This window comes from Candida parapsilosis, contig 005809 (genome assembly GCF_000182765.1).
Source record: "Candida parapsilosis strain CDC317 annotated contig 005809".
NCBI lineage: Eukaryota > Fungi > Ascomycota > Pichiomycetes > Serinales > Debaryomycetaceae > Lodderomyces > Lodderomyces parapsilosis.
In genome coordinates this window covers 87,702-111,123 of record NW_023503281.1, presented here as the reverse complement: position 1 = coordinate 111,123, position 23,422 = coordinate 87,702, and the positions used below count along the sequence as shown (strand labels likewise).

At 37.7% G+C, this 23,422-nt stretch overlaps 9 protein-coding genes across 9 annotated transcripts; 6 read left to right on the top strand and 3 right to left on the bottom strand. All coding sequences in view use genetic code 12, as the record gives it.

The window, feature by feature from the left end:
* Positions 1-31: 31 nt before the first annotated feature.
* Positions 32-814, top strand: CPAR2_200670 (uncharacterized protein; the record flags this gene model as incomplete). The annotated part of the gene is made up of 1 exon (XM_036808905.1): positions 32-814. One exon carries the CDS (start codon positions 32-34, stop codon positions 812-814), a length of 783 nt encoding a protein of 260 aa, XP_036665595.1.
* A 106-nt stretch (positions 815-920) lies between these two features.
* On the bottom strand, positions 921-2,384 carry CHT3 (Cht3p; the record flags this gene model as incomplete). The annotated part of the gene is made up of 1 exon (XM_036808904.1): positions 921-2,384. The coding sequence occupies one exon, from the start codon at positions 2,382-2,384 to the stop codon at positions 921-923; it is 1,464 nt and encodes a 487-aa protein (XP_036665594.1).
* Positions 2,385-6,025: 3,641 nt separating this feature from the next.
* Positions 6,026-7,588, top strand: INO1 (inositol-3-phosphate synthase; the record flags this gene model as incomplete). Its single annotated transcript, XM_036808903.1, has 1 exon — positions 6,026-7,588. The coding sequence occupies one exon, from the start codon at positions 6,026-6,028 to the stop codon at positions 7,586-7,588; it is 1,563 nt and encodes a 520-aa protein (XP_036665593.1).
* Positions 7,589-11,437: 3,849 nt separating this feature from the next.
* Positions 11,438-13,492, top strand: FAA4 (long-chain fatty acid-CoA ligase; the record flags this gene model as incomplete). Its single annotated transcript, XM_036808902.1, has 1 exon — positions 11,438-13,492. One exon carries the CDS (start codon positions 11,438-11,440, stop codon positions 13,490-13,492), a length of 2,055 nt encoding a protein of 684 aa, XP_036665592.1.
* Positions 13,493-13,785: 293 nt separating this feature from the next.
* On the bottom strand, positions 13,786-15,807 carry CPAR2_200630 (uncharacterized protein; the record flags this gene model as incomplete). The annotated part of the gene is made up of 1 exon (XM_036808900.1): positions 13,786-15,807. The coding sequence occupies one exon, from the start codon at positions 15,805-15,807 to the stop codon at positions 13,786-13,788; it is 2,022 nt and encodes a 673-aa protein (XP_036665591.1).
* Positions 15,808-16,654: 847 nt separating this feature from the next.
* CPAR2_200620 (asparaginase) lies at positions 16,655-17,818 on the top strand (the record flags this gene model as incomplete). The annotated part of the gene is made up of 1 exon (XM_036808899.1): positions 16,655-17,818. The coding sequence occupies one exon, from the start codon at positions 16,655-16,657 to the stop codon at positions 17,816-17,818; it is 1,164 nt and encodes a 387-aa protein (XP_036665590.1).
* A 208-nt stretch (positions 17,819-18,026) lies between these two features.
* CPAR2_200610 (uncharacterized protein) lies at positions 18,027-18,350 on the top strand (the record flags this gene model as incomplete). The annotated part of the gene is made up of 1 exon (XM_036808898.1): positions 18,027-18,350. The coding sequence occupies one exon, from the start codon at positions 18,027-18,029 to the stop codon at positions 18,348-18,350; it is 324 nt and encodes a 107-aa protein (XP_036665589.1).
* A 59-nt stretch (positions 18,351-18,409) lies between these two features.
* Positions 18,410-22,201, bottom strand: CPAR2_200600 (uncharacterized protein; the record flags this gene model as incomplete). The annotated part of the gene is made up of 1 exon (XM_036808897.1): positions 18,410-22,201. The coding sequence occupies one exon, from the start codon at positions 22,199-22,201 to the stop codon at positions 18,410-18,412; it is 3,792 nt and encodes a 1,263-aa protein (XP_036665588.1).
* A 287-nt stretch (positions 22,202-22,488) lies between these two features.
* PUP1 (proteasome core particle subunit beta 2) lies at positions 22,489-23,295 on the top strand (the record flags this gene model as incomplete). Its single annotated transcript, XM_036808896.1, has 1 exon — positions 22,489-23,295. The coding sequence occupies one exon, from the start codon at positions 22,489-22,491 to the stop codon at positions 23,293-23,295; it is 807 nt and encodes a 268-aa protein (XP_036665587.1).
* Between the last annotated feature and the right edge of the window lie 127 nt (positions 23,296-23,422).

The following is a 23,422-nucleotide window of genomic DNA, read 5'->3' as shown; positions in this document are numbered from 1 at the left end:
CTCAAAAACTCCTTCAGAATCTGAATTTGATATGCTTTTTAGATTTTGTTTTTGTTTTTTGCGCTGTTTGTTTTACTATGTGTTGAGAATTTGCAATTTTTCAACCACCCTTATGAATAGTTATCGGCTATTGACACGAAAGTATAGCTCAACTGCGTTGATTGAAAATGTTGGTCAGTACTTGAAACATTGCAAGCTCAAAAAAGTCAATACCACGTCGACGGTGTTTCGTGGTACACTATATGAGTTTCACGTGAAACATCTACTTGAATTAAAGTTGCACGGTAAAAATATGATTCGATGTGGTGGATCTTATGACAACGGAATAGATATTATAGGACAATGGGACCTTGATCCATTCTACCAAATTTCGTTAAAGATGAACAATGTGGAACATAAGATTCACAATGCTTCACTACTTCACCTTCTACCAGGAACATCTACCAAACGCCCTATTTCATTACTGAATGATATACAACTTGTGGTTCAATGTAAAAACACCAAAAAGAGGCTTGGAGCAGCTGAAGTACGGCAATTGTCAGGGATACTAGAGTACCATAAATTCAACAAGAAACGAACGTTTATGATGATGGTGAGCCCTCATCCATTAACCGTGCAAGGCATAACTCAATTGAACAAGTCTTCGTATCCAATGATAAATCTTATTGTTTCACCATTGAAAAATGAAATGGATCACTACGATTATGACAATTGGGAAGGTGGAAGTTTGTGTTCTGCTTATTTAAATCATGCGGCAACAAAGGTGCTTAGCGGGTTCAGAATGGAACAACAATTGCTACAATTGATAAAATAAAAAAGAGACTTTTTTTTTAGTATACAATTACAGAAGCAGGAAAAAATAGGGTATAAAAAGAGGTTAGCAACTTTTCGTTGAATGGCATCTCAAGCATTAAACAATCCTATATTGCTGTAGTTGGTGGCGGACCGTATATCGTTTGAAGGTTAGTTCTCGTGGTAATGACATTATAAAGAGTGGCAACAGTAGTCATTGTAGTTGGGGCAAAAACAAACGAAGTAAACACATTTGTTGGTGTGGATGTGGATGTGTTTGGAACCGAGGATGTTGATGATGATGATGATTGTTGACGCGTTGTGCTTTGTTGCGTAGCGGTTGAAACTTCTAAAGTTGACTCTTGTTGAGTATTGGTGTCAGAAGAAGTTGAAGTTGTGGAACCGGTAGTTGTGAGATCGGCGTTATGGATGGATGAAATGAGTTGTGAGGTGGAGCTGGTGGAGCTTGAAGAACTGGTTAAAGTGGAGGAACTGGATGTGCTAGAAGTGCTTGGTGTGCTCGATGTGCTTGTCGTTGTTGTATCGCTTGTATATGTTGTTGAAGTAGTGGTAAGCGTGGTTGTTGTGGTTGTCGTTGTACTATCTGATGAAGAAGATGATGATGAAGATGAAACTGCAGCAGCTTGAAAGTCACTTCCAACCAAGCGTTTCATATTCTCCACGAAATTACCATTGGAATCAGTATTATCCCAAGCTGCTGAAACATCCCACATTGAAATACCTCCAAAATGTGGACTCGACAATATATCACTAGTCAAATAATCTTCAATCAACTCTGGTGGATTATAGCCGGACCCAGCAGCTCTGATTGATCCTGGGACACCCACAAACAACTTGACATTGGCATTAGGACTAGTATTTTCAGCATAGTCCAACCATGTGTCCCAATTAAACCAACTTGTTCCCAAATTACAATAATTGTTGTAAAATTGGATAAACACAAAATCAATCACACTTTCCTGCAACAAGTTACCAACAGAAGCATCAGGGTAGGGACATTGCGGAGCAGCACCAAGATAATACTGTTTAGAGGAATCTGTCGCAAAAATCAGTCTCAATTCATTAGCCATGGCAGCATAACCAGTATTAATATGGTTTTCAATATCAAAATCAAATCCATCAAGAATTGCACTACCAAATGGCCTTTCGGAAGCAGACAAGGTATCTGAGTTACCAAATAAATCCCATGCCGTATGAGCAAATTTTTTAGCTTGATCATCTGACGTGAAACCATATGAGCCTGAAGCTCCACCCAACGAAAGCAAAACAATCTTGCCTTTGGCTTGACAAGACTGAATATCAGCAGCAATATTATCACATTTCAATATCCCATCGGAAGTGAATGTACCTTCACAAGCGTTGGCGAAATTCAATTGAACTGGGTTGGGAAAAACGTGCATAAATGATAAAATGACAATATCAACAGCATCGGAATCACAATAGTAGGATAATCGTTGTTGATTACCACCGGAATTCTGACCCCAATAAACAGCAACATTGGCGTTGCTGGTTGGGTCAAATGCAAACACAGCTGTCGCAAAAATGGAAATAAGGTATAATAAACTCAACATTGTGACGTGTAAGGTGGTGCTTTTTGTTCGATAGCAATGAAGTTGTTGTGTTTTTTTTTTGTTTGAAGGAATGAATCTTACCACCTATATTTGTCAAAATCAGAAAGGGGTGAGTGGGTATCAAGCTGATTGGGCACTTTTGGGGGAGGGGTATTATAATATTAACGCTGAATTGACTACGTTATGAACTTGAGTTTTGAAATGAAATACCTAAACACCTTTATCGAAAGAACGGACTTTTACAATGGTATTTAAATGATACCCAACTGGAATTATAGTAATGGGCTTTTCCATGGAAATCTGCCTTTTCAAAAAATCTTTTGTAACTCAAAACTAAGAAACCACACCATAGTATACCAAAATCTAAAAGGCGCCGCCCATAATTACGTTACATCTGCCTGTTTTATTTTTGTTCCCCCTTCCGTTCCATTCTGTGTAAGATCCATCTATCAATGGCTTTCTTTTTTTTTTTTTGGGAATTCTTATTCTTTCGCAGCTAAAGTGGTGAGTATTTTCTCGGTTTCCTCAAGCTAAATTTTCAATATCTATTCCCAGTTGGGAACAAATTTGGACCAAAACGGAAAGCAAATTATAATCATTGTTGATGGTTGTTGTTATTATCTATTGCATAAAGTATAGGACAATAATGTATGTCTGCGTGAGGTTTCGTAATTCTTTCGCTTATATGGTTAACTGTTGGTATATGCATGATGTCAAAGTGTTGGTTTTTTTGCCTAGTTTGTCACTTTGCACCAGCCTCTTTTTGTGTGCGAAAAATAAAAATAAGCAAAAAATTGTGTACGAGTGAGAAGATTAAAATAAGCGCGATTACATATGGGACAGAGAAGTTGTTCAAAGGGAATTTCAAAAACTTGAAGTGGTGAGTGAAGAAAATCTATCTTTAATGGGTGTTACTACGTATGTGTCAGAGAGTTTTACACGGTCTTTTCAGCTTTACTTGAAACATCGAAATGGTGTCGAAAATCAAAATGACTTAGTAATTGGATGCTTTTAGCGCTCACGTGAGTTGCCAAGGAGACACCAATGCTCAAGCTACTTCAAATATTGAGGCGGGTCACTCATGTCTTGCCAAAACTTCAGTTACAGGGAGAACTCATGTTTGCAAATTCTTTAATTGATGTAAGTTTTCCCTTTTTTTTTTTTTTCTTTTTCGCAACCAAAGTATGCTTCTAAATTGGGACAAAATTGAACCCAATTTGACTAATCAACCAGCACATCTTGAAAATAGAAAATAAAATACTGACACGGAGTTATATGACGTACAATGTTGTAAGTACACGGTGATGTATTTTTGGTGAAGGGGCTGGCTATGCGTTTCATTATTGTGGTTACTGAGAAAATAAATTGTGTTTGTTCTTTTCTCAAAGAGAGAGTACGATGGACGTTTGTATATCGGTCTATTTGTCTATATTTCCTTCGCTGCGTGTCGATGATATTGTTTTACAATAGAAAGCTCTCTCGGGTCTTTGTTTTCACTTTCGTAATTACAGTCGTATGATTCTTTGCTAAGTCAACAACCCACATTGTTTTGTTCTGCGTAAAGAGTGACTACTTTATTGTATCTCTAACTGACTTATACAAAGTGCGCATTGAGTTTATCAACAATTAAGGGACCAGACTCATTAGATCTTTATAATAGATGGACGATATACCCTTGGGTCCGACAAGGAAACTAGCCTAGTCCAGTGTGCCATTCTTGTTTGTGACATTTTTGACAAAAAGCTTGAGCAAATATTTTTGCAAATTCAAGATATGACGTTGAAATTTTAACAATACTATGCAGTAATGGGGTGTTGGTGGTGTTGTATGGCTGGCTTATTTGACTACTGGACTATTAGTTCAAAAAGCATCCTTAGTTCGCTAAAAGTTATTATAAGAAAACAAGAATTTACTTTGGCAAAGGTGTCGACTCGCTCAAGTTGCCATCAAATTCGTAGAAATTAGAAGTAAAGTTGAAAGGTTTTACTTTGACATTTACTCTTCACGAGCAGTTGAGCCAATTGTTCTGACTTTTGCATAGTTTGAAGTGCTTCATGAGTGAATCAAAATTACAATCCAAGAGCACCGCAAATAGTACCTATTATCCTTAAGATTGATGTTTGGAAGATCAAGCTAAACATACTCTACAGTGCCATCATCGTGTCTATGACTGCCTCAACCTTATTCCCTTTTGGGATTGGAGGTTCGTTTCGTGTCACGTGCAGGGTCAGCACCCCAAGACAATACTTTGAGAAGAGTAAGAAGCTAAAATGAATATAAAGACTTCTTAAAAGGCTCGAGGTCGAATCAATGTGTATGATATAGTTGTGAGTCTTAGATAGGAACAGTTTCCATGACAGAGTCCACGGATGCATCAAAAAGATCAACCAGCATCAAGCAAGTGGCTGAATCAACTGCAAGATGGAAAAGTTTGGCACCGGAGCTCCTTGTTCGGGTATTTTGAAAATCTGTGTTGCAGCAACCGGGGAACAATTCGGAACTTTCGTCATCGAACGAGAATCTTAAAAGGACAAACATGTAAACAAACTTTGACGAAAATGACAAAGAAAAGACAACAAATTCATTGTCGAGAAGAAAAATAAAATAATGTATTACGCGTTAATGCAGCTGAGTTGACTTAAATTGAACAAACTTTGCCCGCTAGTTAAGTAAAATAGAGCATTTTTAAAATAATGGCAATTTTTCAAATAGCTATAAGCTTGTATACTAGTGTAGAGTTATGACAAAGTTTTGGTCTATTTCCAGATCAATATAGCCTCGTAATACCAAAATTACTACTTTCTCTCTCTGATCACTACGATTTTGAGGGGACAACCTATGGATTCGAAACCAATGGTTGCCCTGTGTAATTCTATTTCCAGATTCAGGAAAATATGCAAATTACAAGAGGTCAATAAGGAGGGGGCTTCGCCCCTATTTTGCTATTTTTGTTGAGTTTTGCTATACTCGCATCCGTACCGCAGTATCGCTGAAATTTCGGCGGATTTTCAGCGAATTAGATTACACAAAATACGGCTAATACGAGTGGGGATTTTTCAACTTGTAAATTTCACAATGTAAACACATAAGGAATTGGCGAATCTTAAAAGAGAAAAAAAAAAAGAAAAAAAATTTTTTGAACAAGAGGTGGAAGCTGCACTGAGAGTGATCCAACTTACTGGAGCTAGGAAGGTGTAATGGGTGTCGATATGTAGCTAAAGAATAGAGCAATTGGTGCTTGAGTGAAAATTTGGCTGTAAGTTAGCAATGAGCGCGTTAGAATTATGTATTAGCATAGTTGAGCCTTGTGAGAAGTATTTAAAACAATGCAATTTAATAGGCAATGTGTAAAAAGGTCGTGTGTAGGACACAGCTGAAGTTGTGTTGGTTGTTATTGTAGGTACTGCCCGATAGTTCTGCTATTTTCTTTTTTTGTTTTTTTTTTTTGTTTTTTTTTCTTGTGATTTTTCCCTACAAAATAGAGTACCCACAACCGTGTTCTTACTTCCATTTCGGCGAAATTTCGTTCAACTGGGAAATGGTATAAATAGTCGTTGAAATTCACCCACTTTCAAATCCAAACTCTTTTTCCTTTCCCCTTTTTCTTTTACAACTAAACAAAACTTGTATCGTTCTCCACAATGTCTTCAATCGATTTCAAATCTACCAAATCCGTCGCCAAAGACGACCACCTTTACACTAAATTCACCTATGAAAACTCATTGGTTGAAAAGGATGCTCAAGGTAAATTTCACGTTACTCCCACATCGGTTGATTATGATTTCAAATTGGATTTAAAAGTGCCCAAAGTTGGGTTATTGTTGGTTGGTTTAGGTGGAAACAATGGTACCACTTTAATGGCGTCGATCTTGGCCAATAAGCACAATATCTCATTTGAAAATAAGGAAGGTGTTGTTAAGCCAAACTACTATGGTTCGGTTACACAAAGTTCTACAATCAAGATTGGTGTTGATGCTGATGGTAATGATGTTTATGCTCCATTCAATTCTATTGTTCCATTTGTTAACCCTAATGATTTGGTGGTTGATGGTTGGGATATTTCGGGGATGGAATTGGATCAAGCCATGAAGAGAGCCAAAGTGTTGGATGTTACTTTACAAAAGCAATTGGTGCCACATTTAAAAGGTAAAAAGCCAATGGAGTCTATCTACTATCCTGATTTCATTGCTGCCAACCAAGGTGATAGAGCTGACAATGTTTTCAACAAGGTTAATGGTGAAGTCAAGACTGATGATAAATGGAAAGATGTTGAAAAGATTAGAAAGGATATTAGAGATTTTAAACAAAAGAATGGATTGGATAAAGTTATTGTCTTGTGGACGGCAAACACTGAAAGGTATGCTGATGTATTGCCTAAAGTTAATGATACTGCTGACAATTTAATTGCCGCTATCAAATCCAATCATGAAGAGATTGCCCCTTCCACCATTTTCGCTGTGGCTTCAATTTTGGAAAATGTTCCCTACATTAATGGATCACCACAAAATACATTTGTCCCTGGTGTCATTGAATTGGCTGAAAAGCATCATTCATTTATTGGTGGTGATGATTTCAAATCGGGCCAAACCAAGATCAAATCGGTGCTTGCTCAATTCCTTGTTGATGCTGGTATCAAACCATTATCAATTGCATCATACAATCATTTGGGAAACAATGATGGATACAATCTTTCAGCACCAAAACAATTTAGATCCAAGGAAATTTCAAAACAATCAGTTGTTGATGATATGATTGAAAGTAACGAAATCTTGTACAATAAAGAGTCGGGTGATAAAGTTGATCATTGTATTGTTATCAAGTATTTACCAGCTGTGGGTGATTCCAAAGTTGCCATGGATGAATACTATTCCGAATTGATGCTTGGTGGCCACAACAAGATTTCCATCCACAATGTGTGTGAAGATTCTCTTTTGGCTACACCATTGATTATTGACTTGGTTGTAGTGACTGAGTTTTTGCAAAGGGTTCAATACAAGAAACTGAGCGAGTCTGATCAAGAGTATCATGATTTCTATGCCGTGTTGACGTTGTTGAGTTATTGGTTGAAAGCACCATTATCAAGACCAGGGTTCAAGACTATTAATGGATTGAATAAACAGAGACAGGCATTGGAGAATTTGTTGAGATTGTTGGTTGGATTGCCAATTAATAACGAGTTGAGATTTGAGGAGAGATTGGTTTAAGGAGAGGCAGCTCAAGGGGGGGGGGGGGGGGGGAAGGGGAGTTCATAGATTGCGGCTGTAGTGTATTAATTTTAATAGTAAACTAATATTGATTATTGTAATTTGGAGTGTAGTTTTGAAAAGTGGTGATTGCAAAGAGAGGTTGCTTCTTGAGTGTGTGGTGAGTGTTTGTTTAGCTCACGATTGAAGCTAGGATCCTCGGGTATACTCTGATAGTCGTCTTGAAAAGGAAAAGATTGTAAATTTGAATTTGGCTCATGCCGAGGCTCAAGGTTTGAATGAATGAAGCCTTTTTGCGTTTCGGGACGAGGATGAAATCGGAAACAAAAATTAGAATTACGAGAAGCGAACGAAAAAAAAAAACAAAAAAAAAAAACAAAAAAGGTAAAATATTAATAAAAAAAGGAAATAGGAAACGCAAAATGAACTAAAAACTGTAAGGACAAATAGCTGGGATAGTTGCGTATTAGTTTTGGAAAAGGGGCGTATATGTAACAAAGATGGGATATATAATACTGTCCAAAACAAAACAAAACAAAACGAAAAAAACGAAAAAAACGAAAAAAAAAAAAAAAAAAAACCTGGGAAAATTGACAGGAGACGTAGCTTTTGAATCTTGTGTTACTTTTTCACCTCGATTTTTAAAATTGTTTATGCCGTGGCCAATAAAGCTATCAAAAGCACTAGAGAGATGTTGTACCGAGGAGAGAAATATCAAGGGGGGGCAGAAAAAACAAACAGCTTGGAATAGTTAGTCACTGGTAACTCGAACTGGAACTTCACGTAAAGATTCGGCCATCGGTCGGGATAAATGTTCGGTAATGGCTAATAAGTTTTCACTTGAGTGAAGATTGTCTTTTATCCAATTTAACACAATTGTTACTTGTTACTATGTTTGTAAAGTAGGGCAATGACGAACTAGGCTACAACAACAACAACAACAACCCGAGAAAGTTTTGGAATTGATGCCAATCAGTTACATGATGATCCAAAAAAAAGATTGTCAGCTATAGTGGTCTTAGTACTACTTCATAACCGTGGTTGATTTAGTTATTGAATGAAATAGAGGATGCGCTTTTGTCGGATGTTTAAGCCGTGTGTCTTTGTAAGAACATTTGGATTTAAAAAGCATGTTTAAGTGGTTGTGCATTATATCTGTAAAGCTAGAATGTGATAGGAGTTAAGGCAAATGCAATTCCTGTATATAGATATTTTACCCAACAAAAATATATTTCATTCAATTTTGTGTACCTATACTTTTCTATATGCAGTATTCAGCACCACAAAAACCAAAAGTTTTACTTTACGCGAGAAGCCAAAGTTTACACCCCCCCCTCTCGGTTCCTTGCAACACAGCTTTTATCAGATTAGTATAACCTTGCGTGGGTGGTGATGGGTTATGAAGGAAGATGCCAGGACCGATTGATTTTGGATTAGGGCCATACTTGTAGGAGTATCGTGATGGGAGAAGACGGTTGTTCCATTCCATCATCACCAATTGATTTTGATATCTCCTCTTTTTTTTTTTTTTTTTTTCGCTTCACCAATCAACGGTGTTGTGCTTTTATCTATTGCGTTTGCCCCCTTACTTTCAGCTGTATTATTCCCCGCTGAAGTATCAATATGTCATCATAGAGAATGAATGCTAAGAGAAGAAGCTCAAACATCAGAAGTGGTTTATTCAGTAGTAGATGAAACTATAAATGATACTAGCAATACCAACAACCAAGAAACCAGGAAACAAGATGGTGGTGGAAGTTCAATGAAGAACAAGAGAGTGTTGTTTCAACTGGTAGCAAGAGAGAAGCCAACGTCCTTTCGTTTCACTACAGCCCCCTCCCCCCTCTCACCTCTCGCCCTCTAGGCATGAAAGTGTGACTATCCAAGAGGCTAAGAAAAAGCTGCTAATTCCTTGGGTCTTTTCTTTTGGAAAGAAGTCCCAATGCACTCAGTTATACTTACTCATACAGAAGTAGTTTATAGGTATTTGTTGGTATCAGTCATATCACTTTATTTGTATAACTTTGTACTTACAATATCTCATTACTACCATTGTATTTCGGATCAAAGTTACATGGATAAAACCGTGGTTCAATGATGCTCTCTTTGTTTTCAACAGTGAATGGTTTGTGTAAGCAAAATATTTTTTTTTTTTTTTTTTTCTTTTTTTCTTTTTTTCTTTTAAATTTTTTTGTTGAGAAGAGAAAAAGTAAAAAGCCACTAAACTTACACAAATCGTACAATGTTTGTCCACTGTCAACACTGTCATTTGCAAATGAGTTGCGAGAAAGATAGACAGACAATAATAATAATAATAATAATAATATATATATATATATACTACCAGTATAGTCACACCAGTCGATGTATAACAAGATATTTTGAGAGGGTTGCTCACTTACCTTCAAGTATCCTTACACTCCTCTCGAATTTAACCTAATCAAGTAAATACTCATCTCTCTCTTGTAATATTATGCATTATGGACTAAACGAATTTTAGTAGGGACATTTATTAAGAAGAAAGAAATATCACTTTCCTTAATCCGAAACAACACAACAACACAAAGATGTAGAAGCTTCATACGCCCCTCTCTTTGTCTCTCTGACCAGAGGAGTATCACCCTAACTTTCCCATGAACAAAACCTTTTGTTCCTCTTTTTCCCTTTTCCCTTTTCCCTTTTTTTATCCGTTTTCATGCTATATATCCTATTCTGGGTATAGTTCTTGGTAGTGGTAGTAGTAGTACTATTAGTAGTAGTAGTAAGTAACACAAGACTAAAAAATAATATAGTACTACTACCACTACTACTACTAACCCCCACTTTTTTATTATTATTATAATTATTATGATTATTATTGTTGTTACTAGTATTACTTACTACTACTACTACTACTACTAGTACTAGTACTACTACTACTACTAATAATAATAAAACTAAGTTTCCCGTAATTTTGAAGTCACACGCAAAATGTTTGTAACATAAAAGACAAAGGGATTTACATAGAGACAAACAAACAAAGACAAACTAAAAGAGGAGAAGGGAATGGGGGGGGGGGGTGGTTTTGTATACAAGTTCTATATCTATATGTATATATGTATATAAGTAGATATATAAAGGCAACAGTAGAACCATCAATTAATCCAACACCATCATAAACTTTTTCCTTTTTCCTTTTTCCTTTTTTCTTTATCACCAAACACCATATATACAAAGTAAGTAAGTATTGACACACGTTTAATAATACTCATTAATCATCATTGTCATCACTATATTTTACTGAAAACGACTCATTTCCCACTACACTACACTAAACTAAACTACACGATATATATATATATATATATATATACACATAAAGAAAGAAAAAGCAACAATCAATTGCAGAACTATACATAAATACACAGAGCCTATAGTACCCAATTGATTGTTCAGAAACTAAAAAACTTGAAAAGGGACAAGGATCAATAAGAAGAAGATTTAGATCAAGAAAGACTTCGTGTGGGTTGGTTTACTTATTTGAAAAAGAAAAACAAACGACACACATTCACACACACACTCACTCACTCACACACACTAACTTTTCACATTCATATCTCGACCCTTCCCCCCCCCCCCCCCACCCATCCCCAACAAAAAAAGGAAAAACAAAAGCAAAAGCAACGAAAACAAAATTCACATTTTTTTGCCATTTCTTTTCTTTTCTTTTCCCTTCATTTATATACAGCAATCAGATTCTCATCAATTTAGTATTGGAGAGGTTTTAAGAGAAGCTAAGCACAACTTAGTACATTTAGATATTACTACTATTGCAACCACTACAACAACTTTACAAAAAACAATAAAAAAATGGCTTTGTTAACTGTTGCTGTTGGTGAAGCTAAACCAAATGAAACTGCTCCAAGGAGAAGAGCAGCTCAAAAAGAGGCATCTATCGACCGTCCAGCTGACTGTAAAGGAACCACCATTCCAGAATTTATTGAGGAATGTTTTAAGAGAAATGGAAACAAGAATGCTATGGGTTGGAGAGATTTGAAAGAAGTTTACGTTGAAACCAAGGAAATTACCAAGAATATCGATGGTGAAACCAAGAAAATTTCTAAAGATTGGACTTATTACGAAATGGGACCATACAATTATATCAAATATCCAGAATTGTTGACTTTGATTAAAAACTACTCCAAGGGTTTAATTGAATTGGGTTTGAAACCAAATCAACAATCAAAATTGATGGTTTATGCCTCGACTTCGCAAAAATGGTTACAAACATTTTTATCATCAACTTTTCAAAATTTGCCCATTGTTACTGCTTATGATACTCTTGGTGAACTGGGTTTAACTCACTCGTTGGTTCAAACTGATGCTGATGCAATTTTCACTGATAATGCTCTTTTGAAAACATTGGCTAATCCATTGAAGGAAGCTAAAAATGTCAAATTTATCATTCATTCGGAACCAATTGACCCTAATGATACCAGAAAAAAGGGTCAACTTTACAAGGATGCTCAAGATGCTAAAGATGCATTGTTGAAGGTTAACCCCAATTTGAAATTTATCCCCTATGCTGAAGTTATTGAATTGGGTGCTAAATCAAGTCAAGAGTTGCACTTGCCAACAGCTGAAGATTTGGCATGTATCATGTACACATCAGGTTCAACTGGACCGCCAAAGGGGGTTTCCATCACCAATGCTAATATCTTGGCTGCTGTGGCTGGTATTTCCACCAATGCTGGTAGAGATATTGTTGGAGATGGAGATTCAGTTATTGCATTTTTGCCATTGGCTCACATTTTTGAATTGGTGGTTGAATGTCTCACCTTGTGGTGGGGTGTACCATTGGGATACGCCAATGTCAAGACTTTAACTGAAGCTTCATGCAGAAACTGTCAACCGGATTTGGCTGAATTTAAACCAACAATTATGGTTGGTGTTGCTGCCGTTTGGGAGTCGGTGCGTAAGGGAGTTTTGGCCAAGTTGAGCAAGGCTCCTTTTATTGCTCAAAAATTGTTTTGGGCTGCATTTAATTATAAAGTAACCATGAATAAAATGCATGCTCCTGGTGCATCTATTTTTAATTTTTTTTTCAAAAAGGTTAGAGAAGCTACTGGTGGTCGTGTTAGATACACCATGAATGGTGGATCACCAATTTCCATTGATGCACAAACATTTGTTTCGACATTGATTGCACCAATGTTGTTGGGATACGGTTTAACGGAAACTTGTGCCATGGGTTGTCTTGTTGAACCAAAACACTTTGAATTGGGTACATTGGGATCATTGGTTGGATCAGTTACAGTTAAATTGGTTGATGTTAAAGATGCTGGATATTTTGCTAAAAACAACCAAGGAGAAATTTACATTAGAGGTGGTCCCGTTGTCAAACTGTACTATAAGAATGAAAAGGAAACCAGTGAAGGTTTTACCGAAGATGGATGGTTCAAGACTGGTGATATTGGTGAATGGCAAGCTGATGGTGGATTAAAGATTATTGACCGTAAAAAGAATCTTGTCAAGACCTTGAATGGTGAATACATTGCCTTGGAGAAATTGGAGTCTGTGTATCGATCAAACCCATTGGTTATGAATTTATGTGCATATGCTGATGAAACCAAGGTTAAACCAATTGCCATTGTTGTGCCCCAAGAAAATTTCTTGAACCAATTGGGCTTTGATTCCAACACCGCTTATGATGACCGTAAATTGGTTTCCAAGTTTGTAAACAGCTTGAATGCCACTGGTAAAGCTCAAGGATTGAATGGTATTGAATTGTTGCAAAGCATTGTCTTGGTTCATGATGAATGGACTCCCGAAAATGGATTTGTGTCGTCAGCTCAAAAGTTGCAGAGAAAGAAGATTTTAAAGACTTATGAAACTCAAGTCAAGAAGGCTTATGGGGATTCATAATGATGGAAATACGATGTACGTGGTTGAGTGAGTAATGGATTGTTAGATTTTTAAATTTTGAATATTGTGCAAGTTTTTTTTTTTCTTTTTTTTTTTTTTTAAAGAAATATTTGAAAAGGGTTCATTTTGTATAGCTAGCTTATTGATATTTTACAGTTTTCAAAATCAACTTACTTTGCATTTTTCATTTACCAACTCTAGATTAAAATATATAAAAACAAACTAAATAAAAAAGAAGTTTTCCAGTGGAGAAGAAACGCATCAAATTGGGACCTTATCCTTGCCCATTCCCATTACAATACATATTTATCCAACTCACTTACCCGCTTATAAGCCTCCGCCATCAACCCGCCATTGACTTCAACAATTTTACGCATCAAGCTCAAATCACCACCATTTAGCAATTTGCGGGTTTGGTACTCCTTAATCAACAATTTGAAATATGCCAAACGTGGTTCGGAACCGCCAGGGCCAGAGCCAGAGCCAGAGCCAGAGCCAGAGCCAATAGGGCCAATAGAGCCAATAGAGCCAATAGAGCCGCTAGCGCCTCTACTGCCACCGAATGTTAGGAATTTGGTCAAGTAGTGGAGATGGATACTGAGTAAATTGGCCACGGTTGAATTGTAGATTGTGTTTGAGTCCGATAGGTCTTTTTGGTGTTTGAGGGCTTGCAAGTATCTGGTTTCGTAGAGTTGGTGCAAGTAGAGCGTGGTGGTGGATGATGGGGATGGCAATGCAGTGGGAGCGTGTGGGGCTGTGGATGCTGAGTTGATTGGGTCGAGGTCTTTGGTGGATGGTGGTGGCAAGACATTGTTATTGTTGTCGCGGGCATCGTTGTCACTATTTTTGTTGTTGTTGTCATTTTTGGGAATGGATAGTGATTTTGATCTTGTTGGTGGTGGTAACCCATTAAGCGATTTCAAACCAGCTGGATAATTTCCATTTCCTCCGTCTTCTTCTCCCTTTCCAGCTTCAAAATACTTGTTTATGATTCTGCGCAAGATTTGAATCTCAACACTCAATGAATCGACAAGTGTACCATGTTCATTTTCCAATGTGGTGATTTTACGATTACATTTAGTCTTTGTAGTGGCAATTTGATTCACGAGTGATTCCAATTTGGAATCTTTTTCAACAACTTGTTTCTTCAAGTGACGCAATTTCTTCTCCAATTGACTCTTTTCATCACTATGTGATTGATCAAGTGATTGTAAATTGGTCGATAATGTTTGATTCTCATTGGTCAAGTTCAACACTTGCAATTTACAATTGTCCAAATTTTCACTCAATTCGTGATTCTCCTTTTGCAATGTATCAACACTAGTTTCCAATTGCACAATTTTATCCTCTTGTTTTTCAAATTTACCATTCAGTTCCAGTTCAAATGATTCAAACGCTGATTTGCATTCCAATAATTCCAGAATCGTCTTGGCTGCATTCAATGAAGATTCCTTCAATTGTGCTTCCAATAGTTCAATTTTGCCAACTTGTTGCAGTTCAACTTGTTTTAAGTCCTGTACATCTAAATTGAGAGCTTTAATCACGTTATTCTTGTCCGAAATTGATTCTTGTAAAGATGCAATTTTTTTTTGTAAATTGTTGCGCTCATTCTGCCAAGTTTGAGTTTGGAACGAAACTGATTGACTGGTCTTCAAATTGCTTATCTTGTCAATAATTTTGCTCATATTTGCATCTGAAAACGACATATCTAAAGCTGAGCATATTTGTTGAATCATTTGTTGCAAATATGCCGGTGAAACGCCAAACTGACCAATAGATCCTCCTTGAGTTGGCAACGGGGCTAATGCTAATGTTTTTGCTTGTGCTTGTGCTTGTGCTTGCACTTGCGCTACTGGTGGTGTTCCTCTTGGTGTTTGCCTCCCATTATCACTAACTGAATCTCTAATTGTCAGTTGTTGATAAGTCATTGACGAAAAATCCCGCCCTGTAACTCCATACTCATTAAAACTGTTCACTTGACACAATGAATGGTGAAACAGTTCATGAGCAGTTGCATTCCTTGCATGAAAACTACTGTTGTTGCTACTTGTACCATTACTAGTCATCAATGAAGGATAAAAATTGGATAATGAAGCTGCACCATTGACATTCCCAACACCCTCATTGATTGACAATTGACTAAAATCGTGATCAACTGCATGAACATTAGTTCTATTTGCTCGGTCTTGTAAACGATCAGCAATTTCTCGATGAACACCACGATGATTGCGTCTTAATCGAGGAACTCTGGTGTGAACTTCACCATCGACTTTATAGTGAGCCCCAATAACGTTGGGGTCTTTTGATGTTGTCATTTGGTTGTGCCTATGTTTGATATTGATGATAATAAATGCGAATAGATAGTGCTAAAGGGATATAGATATTGGATTTGTGTTGCAAAAAACTAAATCAAAAACTAATTTGACACTTTCGATCACTGCACTGTTTTTTATTTTTTTGGTATGCTGAAGCTATTGCACAACATTTGACAAAGACCGTATGAGAAAAGGGACTTCAAGTGTGGGCATCTTGTCTTTATGAACGTCTCTGTGGTGCGAATAGTGGTGTAGGATCATTGGAGCTCTATAAAAACTTCTCATTATGACCAGTTTTCCATAAGGCTTGCATTCTGGTAAGCTGATGTGATTTCAATGAGCTCTTTATCCACGAAGCTTGCAATTAGATGGTTTCCAACTAAAAGTTACCTGCAAATCAATGAAACATAGCTGCTGTTGAAAACCAATCGGTAGAGAGGACTGGTGTGTACCGATGGACAGTTTGGCCCAACCAACCACATGGTGACACTTATTCAAGTAAGAATACACTGCTTCATCTCACCTTGTTACGTTCGGGAGGCCCGTATCAATGTGATCCCCAAAAGCTTTGAAGCTGGCCACAATGCCTTCATAAACACGCACCTGGATGTTTTCGAATTGCATCTTACTTTTCGTCAAGACCCCCTTCTTCCTTGCGCTTCACTAGTATCCATCAAATAATGTTCCCATCAAGCCTTGCTTTCTGATCATTGTACGTGTGATGTACATCTATCATCCGTAGGTATAAACTCCGACGAGTGTTGATATTTTTTCTTAATTTTTTTTTTTTTTTTTTTGGTCTTCTCCGCTTGGCTCTACGTAGTACATGCCATAAGTCTAACGCAGAATGACAAATTCAATCACCAACTTCGTCCCTTTGTCTAATGTCAATGAGAGTTGCACAACGTGTCCGCAACAAGTTGAAATTACCGATTTCACCAAGTACGATCATCATGCTTTCAAGTTGAGATACCGATCAAACTCCATCATCTCTGCGTCAACCACCGAAGAAGAGAAACCATTACCAGTTATTAAGATTTTGGGAACAGGTGGAACAATTGCATCTAAAGCTCAATCGTCGAATGTAACTGCTGGCTATGCTGTAGATCTCACTATTGAAGAACTTCTCAGTCATATACCCGATTTGTCTACAACGTGTATCCTAGAGTATGAACAAGTTATGAACATTGACTCGAAAGATATGGGACTACCTGAGGTGGCAAAGTTGTATAAACAAATCAAAGAGGACTTGAGCAAGTACGATGGGATTGTGATTACTCATGGAACTGATACAATGGAAGAGACCGCATTTTTCATTCAATCAACTATAAATACTGACAAGCCAATTGTATTTTGTGGGAGTATGAGACCAAGTACAGCCATTTCATCAGACGGGCCAATGAACTTATACCAAGCTATTGTCATTGCGTCTCATCCTGAGAGCCATGGACGTGGGGTACTTATCGCATTGAATGATCGTATTGGTGCCGGTTATTACATCACCAAGTCCAATGCAAACTCACTAGATACCTTCAAAACAGTAGGACAAGGATATATTGGTAATTTCGTCAATGATGAGGTGAAATATTACTTCCCTGCTGCTAAACCTTTGGGCATGACCTATTTCGAGTTAGGCGAGCAATTTAATCTACCTGAAGTGCCAATAATTTACGCCCATCAAGGACTAAACAACAAGATCCTAGAGTTGTCGTTGAAGGAAATGAATGCAAAGGGCTTGGTAATTGCAAGTATGGGTGCTGGTTCATTATCTGCTGAAACTAATGAATTTTTGCACAATCTAGTTACACCAGGGTTCCCCATTATATACAGCAAAAGATCAATGGATGGTATGGTACCTTTAGGAGGCTTACCCCGATTCAATGGCAAAGTGTTTGATAACGCTGTTGCAGGTGGCTACTTGAATCCGCAAAAGGCAAGAATTCTATTACAATTGTGTTTAAATGAGGGGTACGACTTGAGCAAGATAAAGAAGGTGTTTAAAACAGTATAGCACACGATGCAGTTAGTAGCCAAATAGATTTCGTATAAAGTAGAAATAGAACTGGATAGAAATTGCGGGAATCTCAATTTCTCATAATTCTCAACTTCGCGCAAAGAATCAAGAGAGAAAATAAAAAGGGCCCTGAATCTCCTCCTCATCATCCTCATCCAGAATCTGTATAAAACAACTCCACTATTCATAACCCACCATTTAAACGATGCCGTTTTTTTCCAAAGGAGAGGAAGTCGATATAGCACCAGACAAGTCTGCCCGCTTCAAATGCTGGGATAAAAGGGACCGTTTTTTCCAATGTCTTTCTGAAAATTACATTGACAACTCATTAGACCCCAAAGAATTACCCAAAGTAAATGAGAAATGTGGTGAAATCAAAAAGGAGTTTGAAAGAGACTGCGTTAGTAGTTGGGTCAAATATTTTCAGGAAAAGAGGTACAATGATTTGGTTAGACAACGGTATATTGCTAAATTAGAAAGCGAAGGTGCTCAACCATTGCCATTCAAGATTGAGAGTATAAAGAAGTGATTGTACAAATGGTGTCAAGATCTAAATAAAGTGTATATATATAATGATAGTATTCTATGCTAGGTTGCTGTGATATGTGAGGGATTCTTGCTTATGCACTGCTCTGTCATTAGGTCAACCACTGTTCCCCATTCGTACTCGCCCTTCTCTAGAATGACAAAGCTTGTGTCTATATGTATGCTGTCCAGTGGTGCCATCGTGGGGAATTTCTGCTGCAAAACACCATTGATCAAGATCTTCTTTTCAATTGAGAGCAGTTTGGCCAAGTTTGCGGCAGGAGAAGTTGTCGCTGGCAAAGGTAATTGCCGTACGAACCCACTAATCTCATGGTCGGTGTGATTGGTTATTGTCGTCCGCATTGTATAAAATTGGTCAACTTGAAGGTTTTGTATTCGACCAGGTTTGAAATCCTCTCCATCGAGAGCAATTGCGGTTTCTACCTCCACTTCATTAATGATGAGAATACTTGCCATCTTTGGTGAGAACCTCAAACTCCTCAAATCCAACAACCCGTGTCTATCATCAACTGTCCAACTTCCAGTCAACTTCTCCAAAATGATCTGTTTCAACCAAAACATTTTGATCATCTGAGACTCTTCCTCAGCGGTAATATCATAGTCTTTGATAAATTGCTTCTTTCGTAACGAAGGTATAGGATCTTGTGGTACTTTGGAAACTTTCCTTACCGGTATGAAATATCTTGCTGTTTTGTTTGACTCGATCAAGTCCAGTAACTTAAAATCATGGAATTTTAAATTGCAATGCAATGCACTAGTCCAGGAGTTTCTTAAATCCAAAACCAACAAACAATATTGTGAAACATCTTCAACTCTCTTTAAATAATTGGCAACACACGCTATAGCAACAGGCAAATCATCATTCTCCAATGTTGCAGAAGAGAATGGAGAAATGATATCGCACCCGACAACCTCCAAACTTGGAACAACTGAGACAGCAATGGGCACATCTAAATGTTTTACGAAGGATTGCTTGTTTGATCGATTAGCATAATCCAATACAATTTTCAGTTGTCTCATCAATTTCCTACTTGTTAACAAGTATTGAATTGACACTTCTTCCCCAGGTTTGATTGTCTCACCAATGATGTTTTTGTTCAATATTCGAAACGATTTGAAGTTTAATAAGCTCCACTCTAAGTCATAGATTTCAAATGCATTCAAATGAGGTTGGCTCAATTTACGATCCAAGAAATCGATTGCTGAATCCCAGAATGAAAACGATAAATAGTTAATCTCTTCAGATGAGTCGTTTATCAACTTGACCTCGAACTCAACTTGCTCTCCCTCCAAAAGCATGATGCACCCATTAGGAATTGAAAGATTAACTAATTTTAATACGGGTTGGGGTCGGATCACACTTAAGGGCAAACTGCGGTACATTACTCGGGGATCTTTCAACTCGCCTTTCAAATATTTGTAAAGGGTATCAAAGACGAAGGAATTGGGGTGAGCGACATGGTCGTCATCTAGCTCACTGACAAGTTTGAGACCATTGGTGGAGCAAAGCTTATCAACAATCGGGAATTGTTGCTTTTCACAACCAGCAACCGAGATCGTAAACCCGGTGATTTTCATTTCACCCATACTCAATACTTTAAAAGAGACAACAATGGTGGAGCTGGACATGGGAGATATAGTTGCAATGTTTGTGTTTTGCCCTGTTATCTGAGCGACATTTGATGTGGTGGCATTGCGTTTGGTATTGGATCTTAATTTATTGAGTGCAGGTGAACTCTGTGCCAGAGGGATTACTTGTTGTGTCATAGGCTTCAACGTTTCAACTTGTGCGCCTTCGCTTATCACCTCTAAATCATTGATTTCAATTTCAAAGGCAAAAGGATTATGCAACGTAATCTTAAGCTGATGAATCTCATCTTTGATCAAAATCCGATCCAAATTCACTGTGTCGTTTTTTAAATGATAGGGATCAAAAAATGATTGCTTGGATGATTCAGCCTCACTTTCAACAAATGGAATCAAATGATCTTTTTGTCTAGTTGAGACAAATTTGACCTTGCGAACCATAAATGGGTCAAAGTGTGGTACAGTTAACAGTGATTGATTAGTTATCTTCTCAATCATGTTTCGTAATCTTATCTGTCCTTCAGCAGGTATACAGTGAGAGTAACGAGCAAGCAGAAGACAGCAAATGTTGAGTGCTAGTTCCATATCGTTGATGTGCTCTGCTGAATTAAGAGCTAATTTCAAAACTTGTAGCTGTAACGACAACTCCACGGTTTTCTTCGAAGGCAACAGCTGCAAAAAAGACACATCCGGTTCACTCCCAATATCGTATAAGTCAAACAAGTCAGCCAAGAGCTCCTTAATTGACTTTGAATCATGCGATTTCTTTGATTGCGAGACCAACGCGATCAAATGGAATCTCAAAATAAATGCCTCTTTTCTGAAAAACTTTAGCTTGTGATACACATGAGCAACGTATGAATAAATATGACACTGGTCCAAGAGGTTCAAGTCAATCAATTGAAGAAGAAAAATTTTGTCAACGTCGGCAAGAATATCTTGAGTCAGAAAAAAAGTGTTGTCAACTTTGTCTGAGGTAATCTTTCCGTAAACAATCTCCTCCAATGGGGCACTTAAATGGTATCCAATCATTAGCGTCAATTTCCTCAAGATGCACTCAATGTACACTACATCCGGCACCATATTTTCGGGATCATCAGTGCTCTGCCCGTAGAAATAAATAGCTTTGGTTAGCAACACTTTCAACATTTCCGGAACCGGCAACGTATTCAAGTCGACCGATGATGTTAGTCCTATGGGGAATGCAGTCGATGCGGTCAACGATGGCCTTGGTGATACAACAGTTGCCCTAGATCCATTTGATTCCACTGATGAACGTTTTGATGCAGAGTGGTCTATCGAGACTGAAGATTTAGAAATTTGCAACCATGATCCAAGCATGGGGTTCAACTGAAAGTTCGCTTGTACAAAGGAAAGCAAAAATATACTTAGTGCTAACCCTTCCAAAGCGCTTCCCAACCAGAGAAAATCGTCAAATCTTCTCAAAGTGGTGATGCTTTCAGTGAAGCTGTGTAATGCGTCGGTATACTTCCCTGTTAATAAATATAGATTCCCCATCAATTTTAAATATCTCCCAGTATATTTCGTGTGCGTTTTAGATTTGTCAGTTGTTGATGTCTTGGGTGTACTTGGCGTATCCGTAGGCATGCCATTGAATGATGCTCTGAACGACGTTGATCCTGAACTTAGTCGTTTCTGGGCTTGATTTATGGTTTTGGTAAGCACATGACTATCTGTAATAGATACTGGTGATCGTAGTGAAATGTTACTATATGCTGATGCATATTCATCTAATGCAATCAAAAAAGAATCAAGTATTTCTGAAAAGATACCCTCGATTGCAGAAAAGTGGGTGGATGTACCATTGTGAAAATAAGAATCTGCGGTTGATTTAGATATCATTGACTCAGGTGCGTCGAATTGAATTGTACTATGAACAATTGCACCTGGGTATAACTTTTTCAAATGGGTCAAATGCTCGCTATCATTTCGGTACCCACCTATTCCCAAAACTATAAAAGTTTTTCTAAATGGTTCAAATTCGTGCAAGTATATCAGATCATCGTCAGTGGTTGTGAATTCAGGTATTATTCGTCCATCTGGAAATGTAGCGGGATTGAAGAAATGCAAATTAGCGTTGCCTTTGAGATCAAGTAGTCGTAAATCAGTCACGCTTGAGGTAATTAGATTGATGTAATTGTTGTAGTCGCGTAGAGAACAACCATTTATAGGCACTAATAGTATCCTGACGGTGGCAGGAGTGATAAAGTTGTATCTATTGGACATGTATTGACAGACATGAACTCGTAAAGCGGTATAGGAATGGTAATAGTTGACAGTTTTTCTCAATGGGACCTTCTCCTATCTAGTCTTAGCCCTCCTTGGATTGGAAAATTTTATTCAAATGGTTGATCCCAAATTTGGTAAACAAAATTGAAAAAAAGTCGTGTCTAACTCTCCATCTGTTGAAGTTCGACTGGATTTTTTTTTGTTCTCACTCAGAAACGTGAAGGCAAAATCACGTTTGAATAGACCCAGTATTCACCACACATCTTCACTTTACAAACCTCAAGATGGCAGGATTGAATTTCGAAAACTATCAGAGAAACCAGTTCTTGACAACCAAAGGATTTGCACAACCAAAAGCTACATCCACAGGTACGACAATTGTCGGTTGCCAATTCAAAAATGGTGTCGTGATTGCCGCTGATACAAGAGCCACTGCTGGACCTATAGTTGCTGACAAGAATTGTGAAAAATTGCACAGACTTGCACCAAAAATATGGTGTGCTGGTGCTGGTACCGCCGCTGATACTGAAATGGTCACTCAATTGATTGCATCAAACTTGGAACTACATGCATTGTCACAGAATAGACAACCACGTGTGATAACAGCAGTAACCATGTTGAAACAACACTTGTTCAAATATCAGGGCCACTTGGGTGCGTACTTGATTGTTGCTGGAGTTGATCCTACAGGAGCACACCTTCTTTCTGTACAAGCACATGGATCAACTGATGTAGGAAAGTATCAAAGTTTAGGGTCTGGTTCGTTAGCAGCAATGGCAGTGTTGGAAACTAATTTCAAAGAGGACATGACTAAAGAAGAGGCCATAGAATTGTGCTCAAAAGCCATCGAAGCTGGTATTTGGAATGATTTGGGTTCGGGTTCCAATGTTGATGTTTGTGTGATGGAAGTGGGTAAGGATGCTCACTTGATGAGAAATTACATCACGCCAAATGTGAGAATAAAGAAATGCAGAGACTACAAGTTTCCAAGAGGAACTACAGCGGTATTGGGACAAAAAGTACGTGATATTTGCGACATTGAAGAAACTGTTGTCACCTTCGATAACATGGAGGTCGATGCCACTGTGTAGAAATCTATAGGAATGTGTTAGACAAATGTTTACAAGTGTGGAAAATGTGTGTTTTACAAAAAGAAAGTTTGATTCTCTAATAGGGATTGCCAGTTTTTGTGGCAAATAGAGCGCGTTCTGGAATTTT